This window comes from Gekko japonicus, unplaced genomic scaffold (genome assembly GCF_001447785.1).
Source record: "Gekko japonicus isolate JY-2015 unplaced genomic scaffold, Gekko_japonicus_V1.1 scaffold1934, whole genome shotgun sequence".
NCBI classification, from domain to species: domain Eukaryota; kingdom Metazoa; phylum Chordata; class Lepidosauria; order Squamata; family Gekkonidae; genus Gekko; species Gekko japonicus.
Window position 1 is genome coordinate 241,726 of NW_015173729.1, and position 24,737 is coordinate 266,462.

The 24,737-nt window shown below is 42.1% G+C and overlaps 1 protein-coding gene across 7 annotated transcripts in view; it reads right to left on the bottom strand.

Annotated features, from left to right (window-relative positions):
* Positions 1–24,737, bottom strand: part of LOC107120658 (sodium channel protein type 2 subunit alpha) — a 91,400-nt gene that overhangs the window by 17,912 nt on the left and 48,751 nt on the right. For all 7 annotated transcript variants that reach the window (XM_015423416.1, XM_015423414.1, XM_015423411.1 and 4 more), the window contains 3 exons: positions 14,709–14,829; positions 12,282–12,436; positions 11,744–11,917 (listed from right to left, as the gene is read on the bottom strand). In XM_015423416.1, the coding sequence (XP_015278902.1) occupies positions 11,744–11,917; positions 12,282–12,436; positions 14,709–14,829 (450 nt within the window). The remainder of the gene's footprint in view (positions 1–11,743; positions 11,918–12,281; positions 12,437–14,708; positions 14,830–24,737) is intronic.

Here is a 24,737-nt window from a genome sequence, read left to right on the forward strand (position 1 = left end):
AGAAATGCAAATAAAAAATTCCCCTTCGGGGGGCCAAAAAAAATTAAAAATAGAATGTTAGAGGCAAAAGCCAATCAAGTTGCATATGCAAACGACCTCTGTGTTCCAAGGCAAAGGCCAATGAGCTGCATATGCAAATAACCTCTGTGTTCTGACTGGCTATGGGGGGGAGAGGAACAGCAAACTGTTTAGAATGTTCGAGGCGAGACTCAAGCAATGCATGGATAGTGGATAGGGACAGATTCTGAGTGACACACCAGGGCGCCAACCAATTCCGGAGCGTGTGGAATGTTCTAGAGAAGTGCCACCACCATTCGGCTTATATATATAAGGGAGATGAGTTCTTTATTATTACCTGTTTAGCTCAACAGGTCAATCTAAATGAAAGGATGTCATTTAGTCCTACTTTTTGGTTGAACTGAATACATGTAAAGGAATTCCACTTTTTATTCAAATAAAATGAAGCTGTCTTAAAGAACATACAAGAAACTTTGTCCTATAAGCATATTAAGAAGACAATCTTATTGCTAACTCTTCAGTAATGTGATTAAGTATTATTATGATACGCAAGGAGGATTTAATTGTCGGGGGAAAGACTGTTTATACTATATCATGGTTACCAGATTACTCGCGAGGCACAATGCTGAAGGCATAATACTTAAGAGAAACATTCTACAGTCTAAGTCTGTTGACAAATGCTATCAGAATCATGTAAATATATGCTAAGAAATGTACAGTTCTTTTGAAACAGAATCTTCAAAATGTTCAAAAATAATAAAAGGGATGAAACTTGTCATTTGGAAGACACAAATTTGCAGATTTCTCCATATACTTAGGTTTGTAGAAAATATTACAGTCATCCTTGACTATTCTTTGCCTTCTTTGTGTTCCCCTTTTAGTGGAAATGGACCTTTTGCATCAATATTCATATGTTGTCGAAGGCATGTTAGCATGTCACAGCCTAGGGAACTCCTACAAGATAATGACTCAGCCTAACCCACCTTCCTGAATAGATATAAATTACTTGCCTACTATTTTTCTTCTCACATTGACACAGAGAGTACTCCATCCTTCTGTGTTATACTTCTGAGTATGCAGTCACAGCCGCTGGTGAAACGTCAGGTCCTACAGTGCCAAGACCATGGCCAGGCAGCCCAGAAAATCTACAACTTAATGAACTCTGGCCGTGAAAGCCTTCAACAACATATAGAAACGAAGGTTAGGTCTTGCCAAATTTATGATCCTTTCCCAATTGTCGGGGCTTATCACACTATAGGCTTATTCAGCCCTCATCTCTTACAGACTTATTTGAGGGAAATTAGGCAGGTCTCTCCTCCAAAGTCTGGCCCTTCTAAGGAACCACCTGCAGACTGTAGTTCTGCCCTTGATAACCTATCCTTAGAAGTTCTTGAATCTGGGGATTTCCCCCCTCTTAAATATAACCACCCCCTTTAGAACCAAGTGTTCTAATAGACGCCGAGGGAAGGACCCGTGGTGTGCTGCCGGTGCGTCTGATCACGTAATCGCGCATCAAACTGCGCCGGGGCAATTAGCCACGCCTCCCCCCACACACACGATATCCTGCCTGTGTGACCGGGGCCTTTATACACTTTTTCTTTTTACCTGACTTGACAAAACACTACTGGCACTCATTAAATTGTCCTAGCAAGGTAGACAATAATTTAAGCTGACACAAAGGGTTGTGGTACCTTACAGTACAATCCTAAAAACAGTTATACAGTTTCAAGTCGAAAGAATTCAGTAGGCTTGGAAGTGGGTAGCTCTGCTTCAATCTGTATTGGTAAAGAATGAATAACTCTGGCATGACCTTTTGTGGAAGTCTGACCAGAGATACACATCTACACATGAAGGTATGCATATAGTCAGGGTCAAAGGCTGGATTTTCTAACCATCCTTGGTATGGTGGATGATTCACAGGTATTACTAATTTCTGTGTCCTGACCTGGATGGCTTACGTGTGTTAAAAAAAGGCTTACTCCAAAGTAAACGTGATTAGAAGCCTTAGTGGAATATTATTATTCAGTTTTTCCTTTCCTTTAATTTCCTTAGAAGCTCATTGTTTCATAAATCTTTAGCAGCTGAAAATATTTAGCCACGCCTCCCCCCCACGATATCCGGCCTGTGTGACTGGGGCCTTTATAAACTTTTTCTTTTTACCTGACTTCACAAAACACTACTGTCACTCATTAAATTGTCCTAGCAAAGTAGACAATAATTTAAGCTGACACAAAGGGTTGTGCTACCTTACAGTACAATCCTAAAAACAGTTATACAGTTCCAAGTCGAAAGAAGTCAGTAGGCTTGGAAGTGTGTAGCTCTGCTTCAATCTGTATTGGTAAAGAATGAATAACTCTGACATGACCTTTTGTGGAAGTCTGACCAGAGATACACATCTACACATGAAGGTATGCATATAAGGGTCAAAGGCTGGATTTTCTAGCCATCCTTGGTATGGTGGATGATTCACAGGTATTACTAATTTCTGTGTCCTGACCTGGATGGCCCAGGCTAGCTTGATCTCATCAGCTTTCAGAGACACAGGGTTGGCCTGGGTTGTATTTGGATGAGAGACCACCAAGGAAGCCCACTAAGCAAACCACCTCTAGAACTCTCTTGCCTTGAAAACATTATCGGGTTGCCATAAGTCAGCTCAGCTGCAACTTGATGGCGCTTTACACACACGCACACTAAGATCTGCAGTCCCCTGGATGGATTCCTAGCTGAGCAGCTATACATAGTTCCTGGCTCTCTTCATAAGTTAGTTTTGAAGCCACAGTTACTGCATAGATTCTAGGCAGCAATCTGCCCATCTCTACAGAACATGGTCCTACTCCAGCCCCTGACACGCTTGTTGAAGTCACTGCTTCCATGATGGCAGGATTCACACTCATGACATGAAGGCTACTTTAAATACCCCCAAAGTTTAAATTCCTCTAAGATTCTGAAAGCCTCGCTTAAAAAAAATCAGTTTATTTATCTGCAACCTTTCCAGGCATTTCAAAGTTAAGCTCTTTTGGTCTTCATCTTTCCTGTCCCTTTCATTCCTCTCTCCCCTTTCCAGATTTCCCCCTTTGTGCAGTGCTTAGTGATTAACAGTTGAGTAAATAATGTTATATTATTTGACAACTGCTGCCAAATGGGAAGACACTCATGTGCCAAGGTTTACTCATATACCTGTATGCACCCTACTTTCTGTTCATTTGAGGTATAGTTTGAGCCTACATTGTGGGGAGGGCAGGGTACAAATGTGATTAATAAATAAAATAATAAATAATTCGTAGTATAATCATGAGAACACTTCCATAGGTGTAAACCGCATTGATTAGGCCTACACAGGATTCTCAGCAGAATACAGATCTCTAGGATAGCTCTGTTAAACCTTTTTATGAACTGCTGTGAGCTGCTCTGCCCAAAGCTCTTACCACATAATAATAGCAAGCATGTGAAGCCATTTGAAGAGTCTCCACATTGCAGATACAGCAGAGTAACATTTGCTCTTGAAAGCACAAACAAATCTATTCCCAACCCCGCCCCTCATGCCCTCTAATACCATTGGATATCTAAACTAGTTATTAATATTTGGCCTAGGTTTTAAATTTGACAGGATTATGATAACAAAAAGAATGAAGGATTGTTTAAATGGGTAGATTTTGATTATCCAGTGGTTTATTTAAGATTTAAATGATTTTTTAAAAGCCCCTATTTTCTACAAGCAATCCACCCCCCACACACACACGAAGGTTCCTGGTTATCGGGCTCATTTAATAGGGATCTGCAGAAATTAGGAATGTTTTTGACCTTCAGTAAGGCTTCCCTTCATGTAGGCCTAACAGCCTAATCCTATACTCCTTCAAAAACAACAGTCACTTAAAAAAAGGCTTACTCCTAAGTAAATGTGATTAGAAGCCTTAGTGGAATATTATTATTCAGTTTTTCCTTTCCTTTAATTTCCTTAGAAGCTCATTGTTTCATAAATCTTTAGCAGCTGAAAATATTTATTCTTTATTTTTTGTATGCAAGGGTTAAAAGGACTGAGGCATATTTTGCAATTGCTAAAGCAAATTTAGGATCCTTATCGCTAAGCAGAAGAGCCAGGGTTCCTGCAGTATAAGGGGGTGGTTGGTTAATCAAAGGCTTAATATAAAGATCCCTTATATTAAATTACTGTAAGCCACCCTGAGCCTGCTTGCAGGGAGGGCGGGGTATAAATCAAAATAATAAATAAATAAATAAATATATTTTCGAAAAACCTACATTCGGGCGGGGCATGAAAGGATGTATTAAAAATCTCACCTGTAAAACCACTGTAGGTATAATATTAAATTTTGCAAACAGGAAAGCTCTGCAATACTGTGGGATGGTAAGATGGTACATAGAGGGGGTACTGATTCTGGAAAAGAAAGACCAAAAGACAGGGGCGAACAAACTCTATGGCTCTCAGAATCAAGCTGCTATGGTTGATTTCCAGGACATGGCTTTTAATCATAGAAAGTACTTTGGTTTTGCCCATCTCAAAAATATCATCAATTGACATTCCAGCTATCATCAGTTTCTCATCGAAGGCTTTCATCCACCTCAATTTGTGGGTTTCCCAATTTAGAGTGTCTAACAGACCATCTTCAGCATAGAGCAGTTTTAATCTCAAAGGCATATAGCCATGCTTTTGCTTCCAAGGATAGCTGTCCAAATTCTACCCGCAATACAACATTAGACACACAACAGGGGATACTATTTATTTATTTATTTATTACTAGGAATCAGGCCTGTTGTGGGAGTGAAAACAGCAGGTGCTAGGCTGTCCGCTGGGGTGTGGGCTGTCTGGCCTCAGCCCTTCCCCCGCCAGCACCACCGGATCGAGGCCCCACCGGGCCAAGCCACTTGGTCTTGTCCTGCGCCATGGAACAGTTGCAAGCTCAGGTGCCTGGCTGAGAGCCCCCGACCATCATGGCACATCGAAGGAGCCTGGCCTGGCTCCCGCCGATGTGGTCGAGAGCCCGGTGGACCAAGCCACACGGCATTGTCTGGTGGTGCCCCGGGCCCACCCGCCCGATGGGCCAAGGCCCGCAACCTGGTCCCCCCACTTACCGGAGGGCAGGAGGTCAGGAGAACCCACCTCCTGGTCCCTCGCGTCCGGCACAGAGTCGGACGCGTGGCCTTCCTGGCGGGCTGGTCGGATGGGTCACGGTGGCCACGCGAGGCTGGCCCCAATGTGCCGGCAGGCCCCCACCACCTTGGCAGCCCGAGATAAAGGCGCCCCTGTGTTTCCGGGTGGCCCGTCCCTCCAGCGAGGCTGCCTCTTGGGACTGGAGCAACCAAAATGGTCCCCGGACCCTTCCTGGCTTGGCTGGGTTGGCGGCTGGGCCAGGAGGGGGCAGGGGGGCCTCTGGGCAGCTTCTCCTAGTCAGTTGCCTGGGTGGGTGGGCAGGAGAACCCAGAAGGAGGGCCTGAAAAGGCTCCCCAGGCCCCTGCTGGCTCAATGGCCTCGGTGGCCGGGCCAGGAGCGGGGCTCTGGGTGGCCTCTCCTGCCTGTCCACCTTGGCGGGAGAGCTGGAGAACTAATGGGGAGTGCCGCAAGGGGCTCCCCGGTCCCCTCCCGTCTTGCTTGCCTCGGCATGCAGGCGAGGAGGGGCGGGGGCCTCTGGGCAGCCGCTCCTGCTCGGCCACATTGGAGGTCTTTCCCCGTGCTGGGCGAGGGAGGCACAGCATGGCCGCTTCCCCCCTCCCCGAGAGCAGCCGGGGCTGGCAGAAGGAACCTCCTCAAGCAGGGCCCACACCCTCCCCGGCTGAGGTCGACGCCGCGGCAGGTGAGAGGTGCTGGAGTGAAGGGCTGTCTGTCCAAGGCTGCCGGCCTTGGCCGTCTCCCTACCACCTGCTCGTCTGCCATCCGTCTGCCCATCCCAGGCCCACATGGGCCAAGGCGGTGAGCCTCGTCCCTCCCCCCACCCAGCCAATGGCACGCCAGCAGCCTTAAGTGGCAGCTGGCGGGCCAATGGCTGAGGGAGCACATTTAATCGCGCCACCCCATAGGTCAGGGGCCACCCCAAAATGGCTTTATAATATAGAGAGATATTTATACCTGGCCGGCTCAGGGTGGCTAACAGCAAGATAAAACTACAGAAATAGCAATAAATAGTAAAAGTCATAAAACCAATTAATAATTAAGACATTAAAAAGGTGCTAACATCCAGATGGAACCAATATACAAGTACCAGTTTGGTATTCCATGCTGTCCTGGTGGACGGTCCGGGTCTAACATTAGGCAGGTGACTCAGTCTGCCTCCAGGTTTCAAGGGGGCAGGGCATTTTCCCCAGGGCAGCTCCTAATTAAACGCCTGGTGGAACAATATTCAATATTTTCCTAAGGAATTGTGTTAAGATAGCTTTAATTCAAATAGCTGTGCCATAAAGAATAATGGGGGCTAACTTCAGATTAAAAGCTTCCACCGCTCCAGGAATGTGCTTCCCTCCCCTATTGTGGAAAAATCTATTTATAGTGTTTGCTTTATTAAGTGCTGATCTGAGTTGGGGAATCTCGGAGAGATCTGCGGAAAACAAAATTCCTAAATAGGAAAAGATCTTACATTGATTGGTCGCTGAGACAGGTTCCATTTTTTAGTCTTGGTGAAAACTAAGATCTTAGATTTCAAAAAGTTGATCACCAAGCTTTCTCAAGAGCAACAGCTGGAGAAACATTGTAGGGCCTTTATTCAGTTTTTAAAAAGCAGGGCAGATTATCTACCAGCCATGTAATTTTCTTCTTCTTCAAGTTATTTTCAGTATTCCAGTTAACACAGAATTTAGCTAAAAATAAAACAAACAAAAATCCAGCCAGGAATCCAGCCTTAATTTCAGAACTGGAGAAACACTGTAGGGTCTTTATTCAGTTTTTAAAAAACAGGGCAGATCATCTACCAGCCATGTAATTTTCTTCTTCTTCTTCAAGTTATTTTCAGTATTCCAGTTAACACAGAATTTAGCTAAAAATAAAACAAACAAAAATCCAGCCAGGAATCCAGCCTTAATTTCAGAAGTTCTTATTAGCTAACATTTTAAAAATGATAACTGTATGAATGAGCTAGAGTTCTGTACATGTTGTTGCTGGAAACACCTTTACAATAATACCTTATATGCATTCACTATGCTTAAATGTAGACTAGCCACCTGATAGAGATTGAATAATTTAATATATGCCCTATCATTAATGGTACATCCAGCTTGGGTAAGTTTTATTTCCTAGATAACTGATGGAGAATTAACCAGTTTTGCTCCCTGGGAAGCACAAAACTTACTTCATCCCACTAACAAATACACAAAGCAAAATGCAAGAGGTGAAATGTCAATTTTCACAGTAGTGCCTACAAATTTTTAATCAAAGTAGTTTAAAACAAACCTGCAACTAACACACCAAACAACAAATCAAAATGGCTGAGGAACAGATAAAATCTGTTACAAGAAGATATGTAATCCTAGTAAAACAATTCTGCTTTAGTGCATACTAGTCTCTAAAGGATCTCTATACTACATAATCGTGTGGAGAGCTAAATCCTAGTATTTGTAGAATACTTTGTAGAACAAAGAGACCTCCAGTTCTAAAATAAACATCATCTGTAAAGAATTTCTGAAGGCTTGACCCGCTGACTTTTTATCTTAAAGGTATACAGCAATAAAGCTGAGCTATAGAGAGGTAGATACTAAATACAAGAGTGTTAAGTTTCTTTAATTATAGAAAGAGAATAAGCTAAATGCTTAATATTGGCGAACAATGACTGTGACGTCCTCCTTATTAGGGAGGACTAGTTTCACTTTAAAAGTTCACTTTATTTTTCTTTACTGGGTAGATTCTGCTGCCACCAGGAAATTTTAAGGATTTCCAAACCTTTATGCTTTTACTTTTGCTTACTGGTTTGGTAGACCGAGTTCAAGGCTCACGAGGAACTATGTGGTCCTGGGAAGTATGTCATTCAGAGCTGGTATAAACGTTGATAAAAGAGGATTTATTGAAACAAATACTAAATAAGAGGGTGGTACAATGTAACTAGTAATGTGTAAATGATGAACAATTGCTTTGGTATCACACACAATCTTCTCCCTCACTGACAGGGATCTTTTCATGTAACTTTGTAACACCTGTTTATCTCAATGCCATATGTGTTCCCTGTTTCTCTCCCATTTGTTATGACCCTCAGACTTTCCTTTAACAGTTGGTCACTTAAACGTTACTTTACTGTTTCCTATACATTCAACTTTCAACTTTCTCTCTCTGTCTCACTGAACCACCGCAGCTGTCAGTTTATAACTGCTTCAACACAGAACTGCTTGTCTAACTCTAACTAACTGAACATCAACTGTCAACATCTAACTGAAACTACTGACTGACTCACATACTCATCCAACCAGATTCACTTCCAAAACCCCACCCCCTCTCTGTCAACCACCAATCATACCACCCTTGCCTCTCTCAACCACGCTAGTCTATCTACTACAGCCATGCAACCAAACTTTTAAAGAGACACACACACACAAAAACAAGGAATCGTTACAATGACAATATTCAGAGAACATTTCTATTTATTATCCATAGTGCTGTCTCTCTGTTTTAGGACTATATATCTCCCCCACATCAGTGGGGAAAGCAGGATATAAATTGACAACAACAAAGAGGAGGAGAATCAGTGGCTCAAGCCTTGGGGTCTTGTAGAGTTATACAGCAAAGCCAAATAATGCAAAGTCCTATATAAACTTTACAAATCTGGCAAAGATTTGTCCCAGTTGTGCTCATTAATATTTACAGTATGATTTGCTTTGGACAAACACAGTGTTGGAATTGTGTATGTGTGTGTGCGTGTTAAGTGCCGTCAAGTTGCTTCCAATTTATGGCAACCTTATGGATTAATGTCCTCCAAACTATCCTCTCCTAAACAGCATTGTTAGACAAAGAAAAAGGAATCACATGAGAGTAGGTTACCTTGTAAATATCTGCAGTGTGTTAACTATGGGCGACTTTTGTGACTCTAGCATGTTCACATCTGTTCACATTCTGTATTTATGAAGCAGAGGGTTGAGCCTATGTGAAATACATTTAAAACTATTGATCAGTTAGGCCTAGTGTGGTATAGGGGCTAAGACAGCAGTAATGAATGGTTCAAATAGTGCCTTGCCAAGCAATGACACTTATGGAGGTCTTATGCAAGCCATTTGCTATCAGTCTCTGTTCCTCCAAGCGGCAATGTTGGGACAATAAAACTGGCATACCTTACTGGCCGGATGTATGGATCACAGCAACACAACAAGTGCAAAACTTCATAAGACTTCAATAACTATACGTATATTGTTATTTTTAATTAGCCATACCTGATTCTTTAAGGTAAGTGTCTCATAAAGATACATATCTATTGGTTGTGGGGGAAGGCTCACCCATGCAGATCAAAAACTCTGCAAGGGGTATCTTTCAGGCAGGGCTACCAAGAGTCGTCAGTGGCCGACAGACAAAGATTTGCTCTGGACACCCCTCACATCACCCAGACCCAACCCCCAAATCATATGGAAAGAAGTAATGTGACTTGTTTAGCTCTATGGGCCCCCAGAATAGCAAGGGGCCCCAGAATTGTGTCCTCCGTCCCCCGGGTTTTCAGCAAATCTAAAAAAAAAAATTATGGGGGGTTAACAACCCTGAAAAGTTGCCAGAGATTTCTAAATATAAAGAGAGATCACACATACTCAAACTAATGTCTTGGGTTGCCTAGCAACCCAAGATGCCATGCAAAGACATAAAAAGGCAGGATTTAAGTCAGGGAAGAAGAAATAGCAGGAGGATGAAAAAGGGGGAAATGTATGATTTACTCATCTATATTCTACCCCAATGGGGACCCAAAACAGCTTGCATCACTCTCCTCTCTCCCATTTTAACCTCATAGCAACTCTGTGAGGTAGGTTAGGCTGAGAATGTCTGATTTGCCAAAGATCACTCAGTACGCTTACATGCCAGAGTCAGAATTCAAGCCCGGTTCTCCCACATCCTAGTCCAACACTCTAACTACTACAACACTATGCTGGCTTGCAGTGAGACTGGGGCAGGTTCTGATGTGGGGGGAGATGACTGGGCACATGGCAAAAGGCAGAGGAAAACAGGTGTGGAATTCAGAGGGTTAAAAGGACCCTTCCCCTGCCCACCTTAAAGAGGGGTCTAAATTCTGGCCAGATTTCTTGGCATAATTTAAGCAAGCATGCTTTAGATAGCCTGGCCATGCTGTCCAAAGTATCTCTTTTCCATTGCTCTAAGACACATCTCATTGGTGTTTCTGGCTTTAATTCTGTTCCCTGGCCACCCATTCTGGTGGAGTAGCTGGGAGTTCTCAGATGACTCTAATGCCTCTCCTGGGGGTAGGTTTTTCCCCCCATGTTGGGACTCTACCCAACACTGGGGGGAAATACCTTTTGGCATCCCCCTGCCTTTTCTTCTCTTTCTTGGGCTGGCTCCTGGCTCCTACCACACAGGCAACTGGGTGGGTAGGCAACGGAGAGAGAAGCATATCCACAGTAATAAGAAAAGGAGTGGGGCCATAGAAATGGGATTTCCCCTCCTCAACAAATTCTTACATTAGAGAAAATCTAGATTTGAAAGACAAGCTGTGAAAGCCCTGATGGTTTTTCCTACCATAAAAGGCACCATTATGGTAAACCAGCAAGACATACACAACATTGCTAGCATTTTATGATACTGTACTGTTTTATAATGAACTGTTTTTAGATGGTTTATGGTAGTCAGTCAGTCAGTCAGTCATTTATTATGGCAACAAGCCATAGAACACACATGCTTAAATATAACATTCATATAACTGAATTTGGTTTATGGTAATTTAATTGTTATTTATGTATTTACTGTTATGTAAGCCGCCCTAAGCTTGCCTCAGCGGGGAGGGCAGGGTATAAATTAATTAAATAAATAAATGTTCTCTTCCAGCCTTTTATTTTTGGAAAGTGAAAGTGCCGGTGTGGGGATGGAAAGGAAAGCATGAGGGGATCTGGAACTGGCTCTGATGTGTAGATTAAAGTAATACAGCCAGTGACTAAAGGATCCCTTTTGACCTAGAAGTAGTGTTCTAGGTTTTCATGTGCAGGGGATGGTCTTCACATAGGCAGAGAAGGACTGTACAATTCCTGGAGGTGGAACAGCCAGCTGGAGCTCACTGAAGGAGTGCACTGCATATCATTTCTATTCTGGTCATAATAGTTCATGTCAGTGCCGTTGTCATCACATGAGAACATAAGAACATAAGGGAAGCCAATGTTAGATCAGGCCAATGGCCTATCCAGTCCAACACTCTGCACACAGTGGCCAAAATATACCAGGCACCATCAGGAGGTCCACCAGTGGGGCCGGGACACTAGAAGCCCTCCCACTGTTGCCTCCCCCCAAGCACCAAGAATGCAGAGTACCCCTTGCCCCAGACCGAGAGTTCCTATCTATACCTTGTGGCTAATAGCCACTGATGGACCTTTGCTCCATATGTTTATCCAATTCCCTCTTGAAGCCATCCATGATTATAAGAAGGAACACGGTTTGCAAAATAATGATTTCCCATTCTATTTATGCTTAATTCTATTGGCCAGACTATATTTATTTGAAAGATGCTTAATATTATCAAATTTTTGTCCCCTGGTAAAATCTACAAAAAGCGGGCAGGGGGACGACAAAAACAAAGCATTGGTTTCAAGTGCTTACATCGACAATGAGGAAATCCAGCCAGCACCAGGCATTAGTGAAATATATTTGAAAACCGTAGGCCACCCACTTCAGAAGCATTTCTAGGATGAAGATGTATGTGAAGACCTTGTCTGCATACTCCAGCATGGTCTTAATAGTCTTGCGCTGTTCAATATAGATGTCTTCAAAAGCCTGTGGGGGGGAGGGGAGAGAATCACTGCATTCCAAATTCACATATTAAAATGATATTTTTAAAGTGCAGACAGATTTACAAATTCACTTTTGCTTCATTTCATGCTAACATATTACCAAAGAATTACAAATAGAGCTAAAATGTTCCATTTTCTGATTCCCCCCCTCCCCAGCACATGTACTATTCTTATGGACTGTTGGAACGGCCCATTACTAGAATGTCTGTATAACTGTTAAGCAAAACATTTTCAAAATTGGAAATATAGCATATGCTAGCTATCGTATCTAACACAATGTACATTTAAAAATCTTTGATGATGTAAAAATTTTTCAGAAAGTGTTAAAAAGTTTTTGTTTTGCTCACCAGAGCACCACTGCTGAGAAGAATCATGAACACAATGAACGTCTCAAACCAGTTGTGTTCAACTATGCTGTAGCAGGTTTTCCTAAAATTCCACCAGAACTTTCCTTTGCCATCTTCTATACTTACTTGACAACATGAACACTTCTGCACACAACCTGTTGAGGATGACAACAGATGGTTAAATAATGAAATAATATTTTGTTTCCCTTTGATATTTTTATCTTGCCTTTCCTTCAAAGGTCCCATACAGGGAGTCCAGAAGAGCTTACTTAGAGGGAATTACCGACAGTCAGTATGGTATAGTAGGTAGAGTACCAAACGAAGACCTGGGAGATCCAGATTCAAATTACCACATAGTCATAAAGTAGGGCTGCCACCCTCCAGGTGGAGCCTGGGGATCTCCTGGAATTACAAATGATGTCCTAACTACAGATATTAATTCCCCTAGAGAAAATGGCTACTTTGGAGGGTAAATTCTATGGCATTATACTCTGCTAAGGTCCATCCCTTCCCCAAACCCTGCTCTGTCCAGGTTCTATCCCCAAAATCTTCGGGAATTTTCCAACCCAGAGTTGGCAGCCTCATCATGAAGTTTGCTGGGTGACCTTAAACTAGTCCCACATTCTCAACCTAACCTGCCTCACAGGGTTATTGTGAGGATAAAATGGTGAAGGAGAATGATGTATGCTGCTCAGAGGTACTTGGAGAAAGGGAGAGACAAAATTGATCTACACGGGAACCCTCTCTGTTGAGATAAGACAGTGGGGGGATAGGACTGAACAGGTAAATGGCAAGAAGGGAAGACTGAACTCCATTAAAAAAGCAAAAAAACAAACAGGTCTGGGGTACTACATTTTTCAAAAAATCATTCTCATCCTTTCCCAGTCATCCTCATGCCACACAGCAAAAATTGTTTTTGGAACTAAGGTGGTTTTCAAAAGCCTTTCACAATACAGCAGGTATGTCTGCTATTCGAAATCAAATCAAATCAAAAGTCATAAATCTCACAGGCAAAAGAAGAAGAAGAGATTGGATTTATACCCTGCCCTTCACTACCCAAAGGAGTCTCAGAGCAGCTTACAAACTCCTTTCCCTTCCCCTCCCTACAACAGACACCCTGTGAAGTAGGTGGGGCTGAGAGAACTCTTGACAGAAACTGCTCTTTTTCAAGAACAGCTGTGCCAGAGTTATGGCTTGCCCAAGGTCATCCAGCCAGGTGCAAGTGGAAAAGTGGGGAATCAAACCCGGTTCTCCCAGATTAGAGTCCGCGCACTTTACCACTACACCAAACTGGCACTACACCAAAATGGCAGGCCTGTAGCCAGGATTTTGTGGCTTGTGGGGCAAACATTTTTCTGCTGTGGCTGCCATTATTTTTATGTCAGCTCCAATCTGCCCCCAAGCCTGACAAGTGGTGGCTACCCCCTCTCCCTCCCCTCCTGCAAGATTTAAAGGGCCCTTCAGCTGATCGACAGGGAGCACGTGGCCCGCCGATCAGCTGGAGGGCCCTATAAATCTTGCAGGAGGGAGGGAGGGGGCCCACACCATCCCCCACTTCTTCTCAAATAATTTAAAGGATCCTTTTAAGTGCTTTTGAGAAGAAGCCAGGGCCCATGTGTGAGCCCCCCAGTCTTGTGGGGCTGGCCCTTTAAGGAAGGGTACAGAGCCCCCAGCAGCCCCACTGTAGCTACAGGCCAGCTCACAGGGTGTGGCTAAAAGTAGAATTTTGTATCCAAGTCTTAATTCCTAATTTGCGCCAAACTACATCATGTGTGAAAGAGTGGGTTTCCCCAACATTCTGAGGGGGGGTTGTTCGTTTTTAACTCAGACAAGAAGTGTTGAAGGGTTACTTTACTATCTGAAGCAGAAGAGCAATGAAGCAGGAGCTGTTTAACTAGTTACCACACATGAGCTCAAAAATACTACCCCATGCAACTTTCCCACTCATTGTTCTCCATGAGAGCCACAGAAGATGGGGGTTGGCCAAGGTAGGGTTGCCAGCCTGCAGGTGGTGGCTGGAGATCTCGTGGGATTACAACTGATCTCCAGGCGACTGGGATCTGCTCACCTGGAGAAAATGGCCACTTTGGAAGGTGGACTCTATGGCCATTATACCCCACGGGAGTCCCTCCGTTCCCCAAACCCTGCCCTCCTCAGGCTTCACTCTCAAAATCTCTAGGTATTTCTCAACTGGGAGCTACAGTCGGATGGGACAGGAAAAGAATTTGAGCAGACACGTGGTAGGAAAACAAAAGCTTAAACTGTTTCTCCCCCACATTGATCCCCTGTTCTGGAGGACCACCTCTGAAGCGGCTTTCAGGCAAAAAAGATCAGGAAGTAACATGAAGCTTGGCCCCAGGCTGGTCTGTAGCATCTGATATAATACATAATTGCTTAAATGCAGGTCTTGTCTGTCCCTCCTGTTACCTTCTGTAAAACAGGCTTCTGGTTCAAGAGCCTCTTCAGGTTCAATCTCTGCCTGTTCACCCTCTCCTGGTGGGGCAATATCAACAGTACTGCCTTCAGATGAGCTGGTTGCGTTTAGTTTCTGAAAATAAAATCCCACAAAAGAAGGTGTGGTTTTTTTCCTCCTGTAAGTATCTGTCACTCAAAAGGAGAGCACTCTTCAACTTAATATTGGTAATATAGAGCAGTATGTTGTTTTAACTGTGAATGAAATCAAAGCATGAAAAGCACCAGAGGGTTCTTATTCTCTCGCTTTTGTTTATTTTCTTCTAACAATGTTGTGTGTGGGGGGTAAACGTATTCATAGTACTCTAGTCCTGTCTGTGTACAGCAGGAAACCTGCATATGCTGTTTAATTTTATTAAATTAAATTTAAACAATCTGTTTTTAATTTTCCTTCTAAGCACTAAATAAACGAAATGAAAAATACATACAAATTGATATCTTTATGACTTCTAAATTTATCTGGGAATATGCAGAGAAAATGATAGAGTATGGCCTGCTGTCCAAATGTTCCGATGGATCAACAGTAAATTAAGAAATTAATTTTAGAATAAACAATATTATGTACCATAGCGATTTTAACCACCGTCTGTCCTTCTGCACAGCAGAATTCTACAGACTAGGCCTAAATTTTCTCCTCTTGGCAAGTCGCCAGAACTGAAGAACACAATTCAGAATTTTAAAAAAAATCTAGCAGAGCTGTGGTTGATATTAAGGTATGTGTGTGAAATCTCACACCAGATACACTAAAGGCATTATATCTGAGGGGAGGGGAGCAGTGCAACTATATTTGTAGTAATGTGCCTAGTCTATATATACAGTGAGATGTGGAAATGAGGTGGTAAAACATCCAGGTGATAAGAATAGACAAAAACACTTCAGGGCAGGGGTCATTTGGGGGGGGACGCGGGGGGACGCCATCCCCCCGGGGGAGGTGCGGGAGGGCAGGGCCTGGAGCTCCCTGCTGGTGCCCGCTGGAGGTCGCCGCCGGCTGTGGGGAGGACACACTTCCGGTACCCCTGCTTCAGGGCAAGAGTTGCAAACTCCAGTTTGGGAAATTCCTGGAGATTTAGGGGAGCAGCTTGGGGAAAGAGCTCAATGGGAATATAATTCCATAAATCTGCCATTTTCTCCTGGGAAACTGATCTCTGTAGTCTGGAAATCAGTTATAATTCCTGGAGAACTCCCCATCTGGAGGGCAGCGATCCTACTTCACAATGCAAATAGAGGCATTTTAAAAGGCTCCTAATGTGTGGGTTTTTTTTAAAAAACAACCTCTCTTCAAATAGAAAGCTAGCACAACAGGAGCAGGCTGAGCTGTAACTTTTCTTCTTGATGTGCTAGTGTTTTTACTTGCAGGGAGCTTTTACCTGGGACAGCATTAAAAAACCAGTAATGTGCTACAGTGCTGTCTACCACTGAAGACTACGGCACTGTTGCATGAGTACACCAGGCCTAATCAAAGTTGCCAGTTCTTGGAAGACACAAATCTGGCAGGGGTGAAGCCCCACAGAGGGGCAGACCCCAGGCCAAGGCTCACCTTTCCACAGTGGGGTCAAGGGATGGAGCTCAGTGAAGTTAATGCCAGGTCTGGGTTGGAAAATACCTGGAGACTTGGGGGGTGGATTCAGGAGAGGGCGGGGTTTGGAGAGGGGAGGGGCCTCAGCATGGTACAATGCCACTGAGTCCACCTTTCAGAGCAGCCATTTTCTCCAGGGGAACTGATCTCTGTCAGCTGGAGATCAGTTGTAAAAGCAGGAGATCCTCAGGCCCCACCTGGAACCTGGCAACCCTAGTTAATGGGCAGACAGCAATAATAAATGATTTGTGTTTCTTGGGTTTACATTAATACTACGTACTCTGATATGTATCATTTAATTTTACCAAATTTAACAAAGATTAGTATTAGTTTATGAAATTATCTGGCAGCAACACTGATGGTTGTTAATACAAGGGGAGAATTATGTACACATTTTTCTGTCATGCTAAAGTTACAGAATTATTTTAACTGGAAAACTTCAGCATAAGGGAATTATTTGTGTCCTTCTTGAAGGCACTTAGAGGTTAATGGCTCAATTCCTTGGGCCACAGATATGAGGATATAACTTCAGTGGTTTTGTGTTGGGCCAAACTAAGCATTACTTTTTAAAGAGTTGGGTCAAGGTTCTGAAAAATAGGAGAGTCTGAACAGATACTTATGCACAGATACTCCACACAGAGCAACAAAATCAGGGAAATTACTTCTCCCCAGCATGTTTTTTTGCATGGGAAAATGGCTTGGGGGAGGCGGGAGCACCCCTGGGGCCCTGGTCCAAGCCCCTTTGGGCTCTCCTTTTTAAGTGAGCTGTTCCCCAAAGCTGCTGTGTGGCTGCAGGGAACACAAGCTGGGTCCAGGGAATCTGGACATAACTCTTTAAAAATTGTGATGTTTACTCTGGCCCAGAGAATCTGGCTAAAACCGAGCTTCTGCTGAATTACATCACCTGAGCATTTGAGCTTAATATCTTTATTAACTTTGACACATGTGTCTGTTAGATTAACAACATGACAAGCAGAAATCTATAAAAAGAATAAATATAAAATATTAGAATGAAGACCATAGGAAGCAAGATGATGGATTAAGTATTAAAATGAATGGCTGTATTAGTCAGAACTGCATGCATACAGATATCCCACATATAGCTTAAACTCTGTGTCCAGGCCTCAGTATTAATGACTGTATTAGTGATGTTTAAAATATATCTTGGTGGAATTTTATGTCTCAGTGCATTTTGTAAAAAAACAGCAGGCTGTTCTTCTTTTGCAAATCAATCTGTCAGCATTTATTTTTGCAAAGGAGCAGAAATATGAAGAGGAATGTAAGAGGGGGAAGTGAATGAAGGCGAGAGTGCATACTGTGCATTAAGACCAGTTCTACACTGGCTTTACTGTTACTTGGCCATGACTAAATGGTAAAACATTTGCCTTGCATGCAGAAGGTCTCAGGTTTGATTCCTGACATTTCCAGTTAAAAGAATCAAGTAGCAGGAGATGTGAAAGACCTCCATCTAAGAATCTGAAGAACTGCTGCCAACTGTAGCTGGTGAAACTACCATGAGTTCTTAGTTAGAGATAATGCTCCCCACATATCAAAATGCCAGAACTACCTAGGAGGAAGGAATGACTCTCAAAATCAGTATGTCAGGAGAATAAAGGTGCTGTGAGAAAGACAGAGAGAGAAAGGAAAAGAGGGGTATATTAAGCTTGCTTGTATGACTCAAACAAGCTTCAGAATCATTTTTTAAAAAAGTTAGTTTCTCTCATCACTTGTGCTCCTGCACTATGATACATTTTGACCATGGCCATAAGTCTTTTACCAGACAACCGATTGAACAGAATTAGAACTGAGTAGTTCAAAAACATAACTATAGCAGGTTACATGGATCAGCGATCTCCCACAGTTTTAGCAGAGCCATTTTGTTCTCAGATAGATGTGGTTTCATACAGATGCAACTCACTTTACCATTATCATGTCCCCAGTTTGTTATGTTAATCAGGAATGAGGGAACTGTTCAGCACCAAGGTTCACTGTTCCCATCCTAAGCTCATACGGTTATAAACATGCCTTTCTTTTAACGTACAAGTGTTTATGTAAGCTGTTCCCATCCTAAGCTCATACAAGCATGTTATAAACATGTCTTTCTTTTAACGTACAAGTGTTTATGTAACTATGATATGCTAGCATATTTCCCAAAATAATCTAGCAATCAACATTACAGCATATTCACATCTTTTAACAGTGAATTGTAGCAACAATAGCAGAAAGCATTATTTCCTAACATACAAAAAAGGACATACCTTGAGTGCAAGCATACTGACCCTAGTTTATACAATGAAAGAAGTCTTGACGGCTTATTTCTTGTATTTTATTTTTTTAAAGGTTTCATTCCTTCTTGTCATTACAACTTTGAGCTGCATTTTCAATGAAAAAGTTTGCCACTTAAACTCTAATGAAGAGATATTTTACTGACCAGAGTAAGCTGTTGGCTAAATGCCTCCTGGGTAAATTGATATATTTAAACAATCCAGTGAGAATGTAAATATTTGTCTCAAGTGACACCATTAAAATCAATCAGAATTTAACTTCTGACTTGTGGTGATATTTATAACTGCTAAATTCAGTGCGAAGTTTCTCACTGGCTTCAGTATGAATAGTCTGCACCCTTAACAGTAGCAAAATCAGACACATTACTACACTCAAACATAAATATCATGGATTGTAGCCATTTATACAAATCCTAGTACCTTTAAAAAAATTAAAATCCTTAGTACTATATTTTTTAAAAAATGAGAGAAGTGTAGTTTTAAACTGATGAGTATTCTTATTTCACCAGAAACGATTTGTAGGGTAGTGTTGTGTTGCTTATAAGACCATTACTCCTTTACAGAAAGAATTAAATGTTTGACAAAACGTATCAGACCATTTTCTATTAGACACTACTGTATACTCATGGGGTTAGATCCTGCCAGCTTTTTGCCTCAATCTTGCCCAATTTCCCTCCTTATTAGAGTCACCATCCTACATAGTCAGGTCTAGAATAATCAGCAGAGCCTTTTTAGTGGTCAAAGGGGATTCCCTCCTCCCATTTCTAGTGGCGGAAAAGCTGGTTGGATCCAACCCATAGAGGGAAAAAAATCTTATTATCTGCAGGGACACACTGGAAAGCAACTGTTGATGATGCAGCATTCCCAAGGCCTGAATCAGCAAAACAACATGCTTGACTAGAGCAGAAGCCTGTGCAATACCAGTGAAACCACACCAAGGAACAAAAATCACCATTTTATTTTAAAAAGAAGATCTGGGGGGGGAAAGTAATTTGAATTATAACCATTAGATAGTGTTAAATAATAATCTAAATTGGCATAGATGGAAAGAGCATAACCACCCTCACACTTAGTCTCTTTTTGACCACAGTGCATCTCTTGAATTAGCCAACATAATGATCAACACAAGCTTTGCCCAACAGCATGTTAATGGGCTCATTTCCATTGTTTAAGCATTCACTTAAGGCCAAGTCTTGCTCTCATTTGATTTTACATGATGTTTTCAACGGGAGCAGGAGCAGGCCAAAAATAAAGATGTTAAGCGTTACAAACCGCTTCATGATTCAGGTGACAGTAAAATAAACAAAGGGATTCAGCCATTATAAATTATCGTGAACAACATAGCTTAATATATCTAAGTTCTAAATTGCCTCAGGGCTTGACAAAGTCTGAAATAGCAATTCCCTTACTCTTATGACATGTCTGAATTTAACTGTTAAACCATGTACAGAATAAGGAGGGAAATGTTGTTAAAGTCTTGTTAAAGTCTTCTTCTTATATTTTGGACTAGCTGGAAAATATCTCAGTTTACAGGATCCCAATGTTTACAGCCCTTAACTACTGAACCATCTTAAAATACATAAGTAAGGTTTTTAATAAATACAGTACTGGTAATTAACATTTTAGATCTTTAAGTACTTTTGCAAGTTTATGAAGTGTACACTAATAGCTGACCTAGATATTTCAATAATCACGGAACATACCCCACAACCCACCAAGCCCTTCCACCATCTATTAGAACTCAAACGATAATCACAATGTGACAGGTAGCGCACAGAAATGTACTCCAGCAACAGTGAAGCCAATCAGAGCAGTACTCTGAATCAGCCAACAGGAGCTGTATACTGGGGTAAGGTTAAGATCTGACAGGGAAGGTTAAATCAGTCAAAAGTTGGGCTTTTTGAGGGGCTAGAAAGAGGGGTTAGCCTAGCAGGAGTGTGAATTAAAGATCTGAGGAGATACAAACTCTTTGGTTAAGGTCTGGGGAACTGAGTATAAAATGGTATTACAGTGGGCCAGCAAGGTTTGCTGGGTCTGGTGTGTAACTGAACAACAGAGTCCTATATTTAGATGTTATAAGCCTGCCTGACAGGGCATGTACAGTCTGAAGCCTAGCTTCTCAAAGCTCCTGGTTAAGTGTTATTAAGGCTGCCATTTCTCAGTTGGGGGTGGGGGAATCCCCTGTTTTTGCTGGCTCCTGCCAGCCCCCAGCCAGCTGGCCATCGGGTGGAAACCCCCCCCCCAAAAGAACAGCAACTTCAATGGAAATAAACGCAATGTGCCTATGTCACATCACATGATGTGCCTACATCACCTGGAAGTGACGTAGTCATGTTGGTGATGTCAGGGGTAACGCTCTGATTTTTGGGCAAACATCTATGGTTTGAGTCTGATTTTACCACAGAGTTCTACCCAAAACCAGAGCGTCACCCCTGTCATCACTGATGTGTCTACATCACTTCCAGGTGATGTAGGCACATCATGCAACATCACTTCCTGCTCCCAGAACGTCCCCCCCATCCCCCTGCTGGTATTTCCGATGAACCTGGCAACCCTAAATGTTATGATTTGCTTCAACTGTGGTTTTTTTCTGAATAAACACTGTTCTTATTCACTTTTAAAAGTAAATCATCTTGGGCATGTCAATTTACCTCAGACATCAGTCCAGGCTTGGGTGGGTTTATAGTTCCCAGGCCCAAATTTTAACCTCTCAAACCTTTTTTAAAAAAATTCCACTGGAAACCATGGTGCAGTGGAGTAGATGGGAAATGGTGTAGTGGAGGGGGAAATCCTGAGAGGCAGTGTCTAGTCATCAGGAAATCTGTCACGCAGAACTATTATGAAACAGGTTTCCCCACATCTACCTTTTCTCCGTGAAAGGTATGGAGAAGTTCATTTTGTAATGGCCCTGGACAGGAGGGCACACAGAGACATTTTGAGAGATGCTGACCTGTTGGCTGGGAGTTGTCATAGCCACAGCAACAAAACATTTTACAATGTTTTAATTTGAGCTGGATGTTAGGAGACAGCCAATGGTAAATTTAACCTTGTATGATCCAGAGTAGGCTTCTGTGATCAGGCAGTGATTTATCTTAACACTGGTAACTCATTTGTGAACATGAAAAGATTAATAAAGTCTTGGGTAGCTAGTAGAAATGCTCAGTTAAAATGCCTTACAGCTTATTTATCGTGTCTTTTGTTCCTTATTGTTAAAGGTTAAGAGCCAAAGAGCTATGGGTTGGATCCTATCAGAGGCAAGGTCCCTGCTGATAAGCCAAAGGGCTATCTGGGACAAAAAGTTACATATCAGTGAGATGAATACTCAAGTAAGATTTTCCACCATCTCGTGCCAGTGGAAAAACTGACAGAATGCAACCTGAAGCACAAACCCTATCTTCACTTGCTGTTCTTGCACAGCAAGTCCCGCCAACAAAAGAGCTCCTTTTGAAACTCTTCAGCTGTGAAAAATTCTGCAACATATGATCTCTTTGGCTAGGCTGTAAACAAGTAAAGGTAAAGGTAAAGGTTTCCCTTGCCCTAGGGTGCGGTGCTTATCTCTGTTTCCAAGCTGAAGAGCCACTGCTGTTCGAAGATGTTTCCATGGTCATGTGGCTGGCATGACTAGACGCCGAGGCGCACAGAACGCTGTTACCTTCCCACTGAAGCGGTACCTATTTATCTACTTGCAATTTCTTGTTTTTGAACTGCTAGGATGGCAGGACCTGGGATCAGAGACGGGAGCTCACTCTGCCATGCGGCACTCACGCCTCGAACTGCTGAACTACCGACCTTCCAGTCTGCAGTTCAGCGTCTTAACCACTGAGCCATCGCAGCCCCAAGTGGTTAGTTTTAAAAACGAAGGTAAAAGTACTGGAACTTCTAAAAGTATAACATCAACTAAAGTACATGTTTATACTTGTCAGTTGTTGATAATTCATTTTGGCATTCATCCTGGGTGACCACCAGTAATACACGTATGATTTTTTGGTACATTACCAGAACCATATCAGAGATCAGAAATTATCTTCTCTATAGTATGCTTGTTTGTTTTGGGAATATGATTATGCACACTAGTCAAACATACTTTAAAAAGAAGGATACCCCCACCAAATTAATAATATATGAAAATTCAAAACTACCTAGTGTTCAAATGAACATTAGAAGAATGGTCCAGCATGGGAGAATTTTCATGGCAACACCACCTCCAAAACATTTGGCAATTTAAAACTTAAGCAAACACAGAAACACAGAAAGTAACTAAATTTTCATGTTACCTAAAGTTCCTGGAAAGACAACATTCATTATATTAAATATTGTATACCACATTTATAAGGGCTGAATCAAAAAGGGTTGTTTTTATTACTTCTAAAAACTATGCATGCTCCCTTTTCCCCCCTTGGCCTTTTGAGTGTTCAACATTCTCACAATTTTATGATCCATCTTATAAAACCTATAGGTCATGCAGTAGCTGTTAAGGGATTTGATAATAAAATATATATCTAGAAAATTCACTAGCAGAATCAAAATGTATGTTGGGGTTGCCAATCTTGCCTGACCATGCTGTGAAGTGAGTCACAGGACTCGGCAGAGAGCAGCTGTGCATGTTTGGACTGTCTTGCAATGGACAGGGAAGGCAACATAGCTCAGTAGCATGCAGGCCAGTCAATATCCACTGGAAAGTGATTATATATGTATAATTTGCTTAGGTAACCTGTGTAATAGTGGTGGTACGTTGAATCTACCTGGTTAAAAAGCACCAGAGCTGCATTTCTTGATTGCTCCAGCTTGATTTTACCCCTGTGAGAAGTAAGAATGGTAGGCAATGAAGTTCATGACACATTATCTCCAGTCTTTTGTGCTCTGGAGACTAGCATTCACACATGATTTCAAAACATTTTCAGAAACAAAAAGAGTTAGACACAATTACCTAACTGCAAAAAAGGAAGATACATATTGGTTGATTTTGGAATAGGACACACATTCCTAGCCATCTTTTGCAAGGTCCACCATAAACCAGAAGTAACAATTATTTGGGCTGTCACTCATCTACTTTCTGCTGTCAAGTCTAGAGGGTGTACTCCTGAGACAGAGTAAGACAGAGTACTCCTTCCCCCACCTCTTCTTTCTGAAACATTCAAGCCCTCTGAAAGTGGATTAAATGGATTTATTCTCTAATGAGTGTACACAGGATTGCACCTGTTAAGTTGAAAATTTCATTCTAGAACATGGAAGACAAATCTTAGTAGGATTCTACTATCAGCATTTCCCATTTCTCAATTTTCATTCTGAATTCTGAAATGCCTTCAGAATGCCTACAAAACCTGGCACCCTCATATCCTCTCCTCATCCCTCATAACCCCCCCCCCCCCCAAGGCTGGGGAGCTGAATCTTTTTCCGCCATCCAGAATGTATATTGTCTTATTTACTGATTTGTTTTTAGGTAGTTTTTGTGTTGGTTTTAATTTAAATTACTTATTTATGTTATTTTGTTGTAAGCCACCCTGAGCCCTACTTGAAGGGAAGGGCGGCCTAGTAAATCTAATTTAATACATTTAAAAAATCTAAATCCAATTAATTTATTATTCAAAATAAACAAGTCCCCAAAATTGGAGTGACATATAGCTGGTTCTGGCTTAATTACTAATGCCAGCAATACTCAGTATCAGCACAGAGAACGCACTCCCCCGACCCCATTCTAGCTTTGATTACCAGCACAATCCTAAACAAAGTTACTCAATTCTAAACCCATATCAATGGGTTTAGATTGAGGTAACTCTAGTACATAACAGCAAACTGTCAGAAGCCTCAACAATCTACATTTTCCACCTCAGCATCAAGTAGATGTAACAGCAGAGACTGACTGCACAGAGAGAGAAATTACTAGAAAGAAGTTAACTGTACCTTAGTTACTTTCTTTTCATTGTGAACAACCACACACATACAAACAGAAAGCCTGGGAGAGGAGTGCCTACACTGTTACAACTTTAAGTATTTGTTAAGAGCACCAGCCCATCCTTGGACAGAGGCAATATGGTTATTTGCCCATAAACAATTTTGCTATGACTGGCATACTGGTGCTGTTTTTAGTTTCCAAATAGCATTCTAAATTAAACATATTCACTA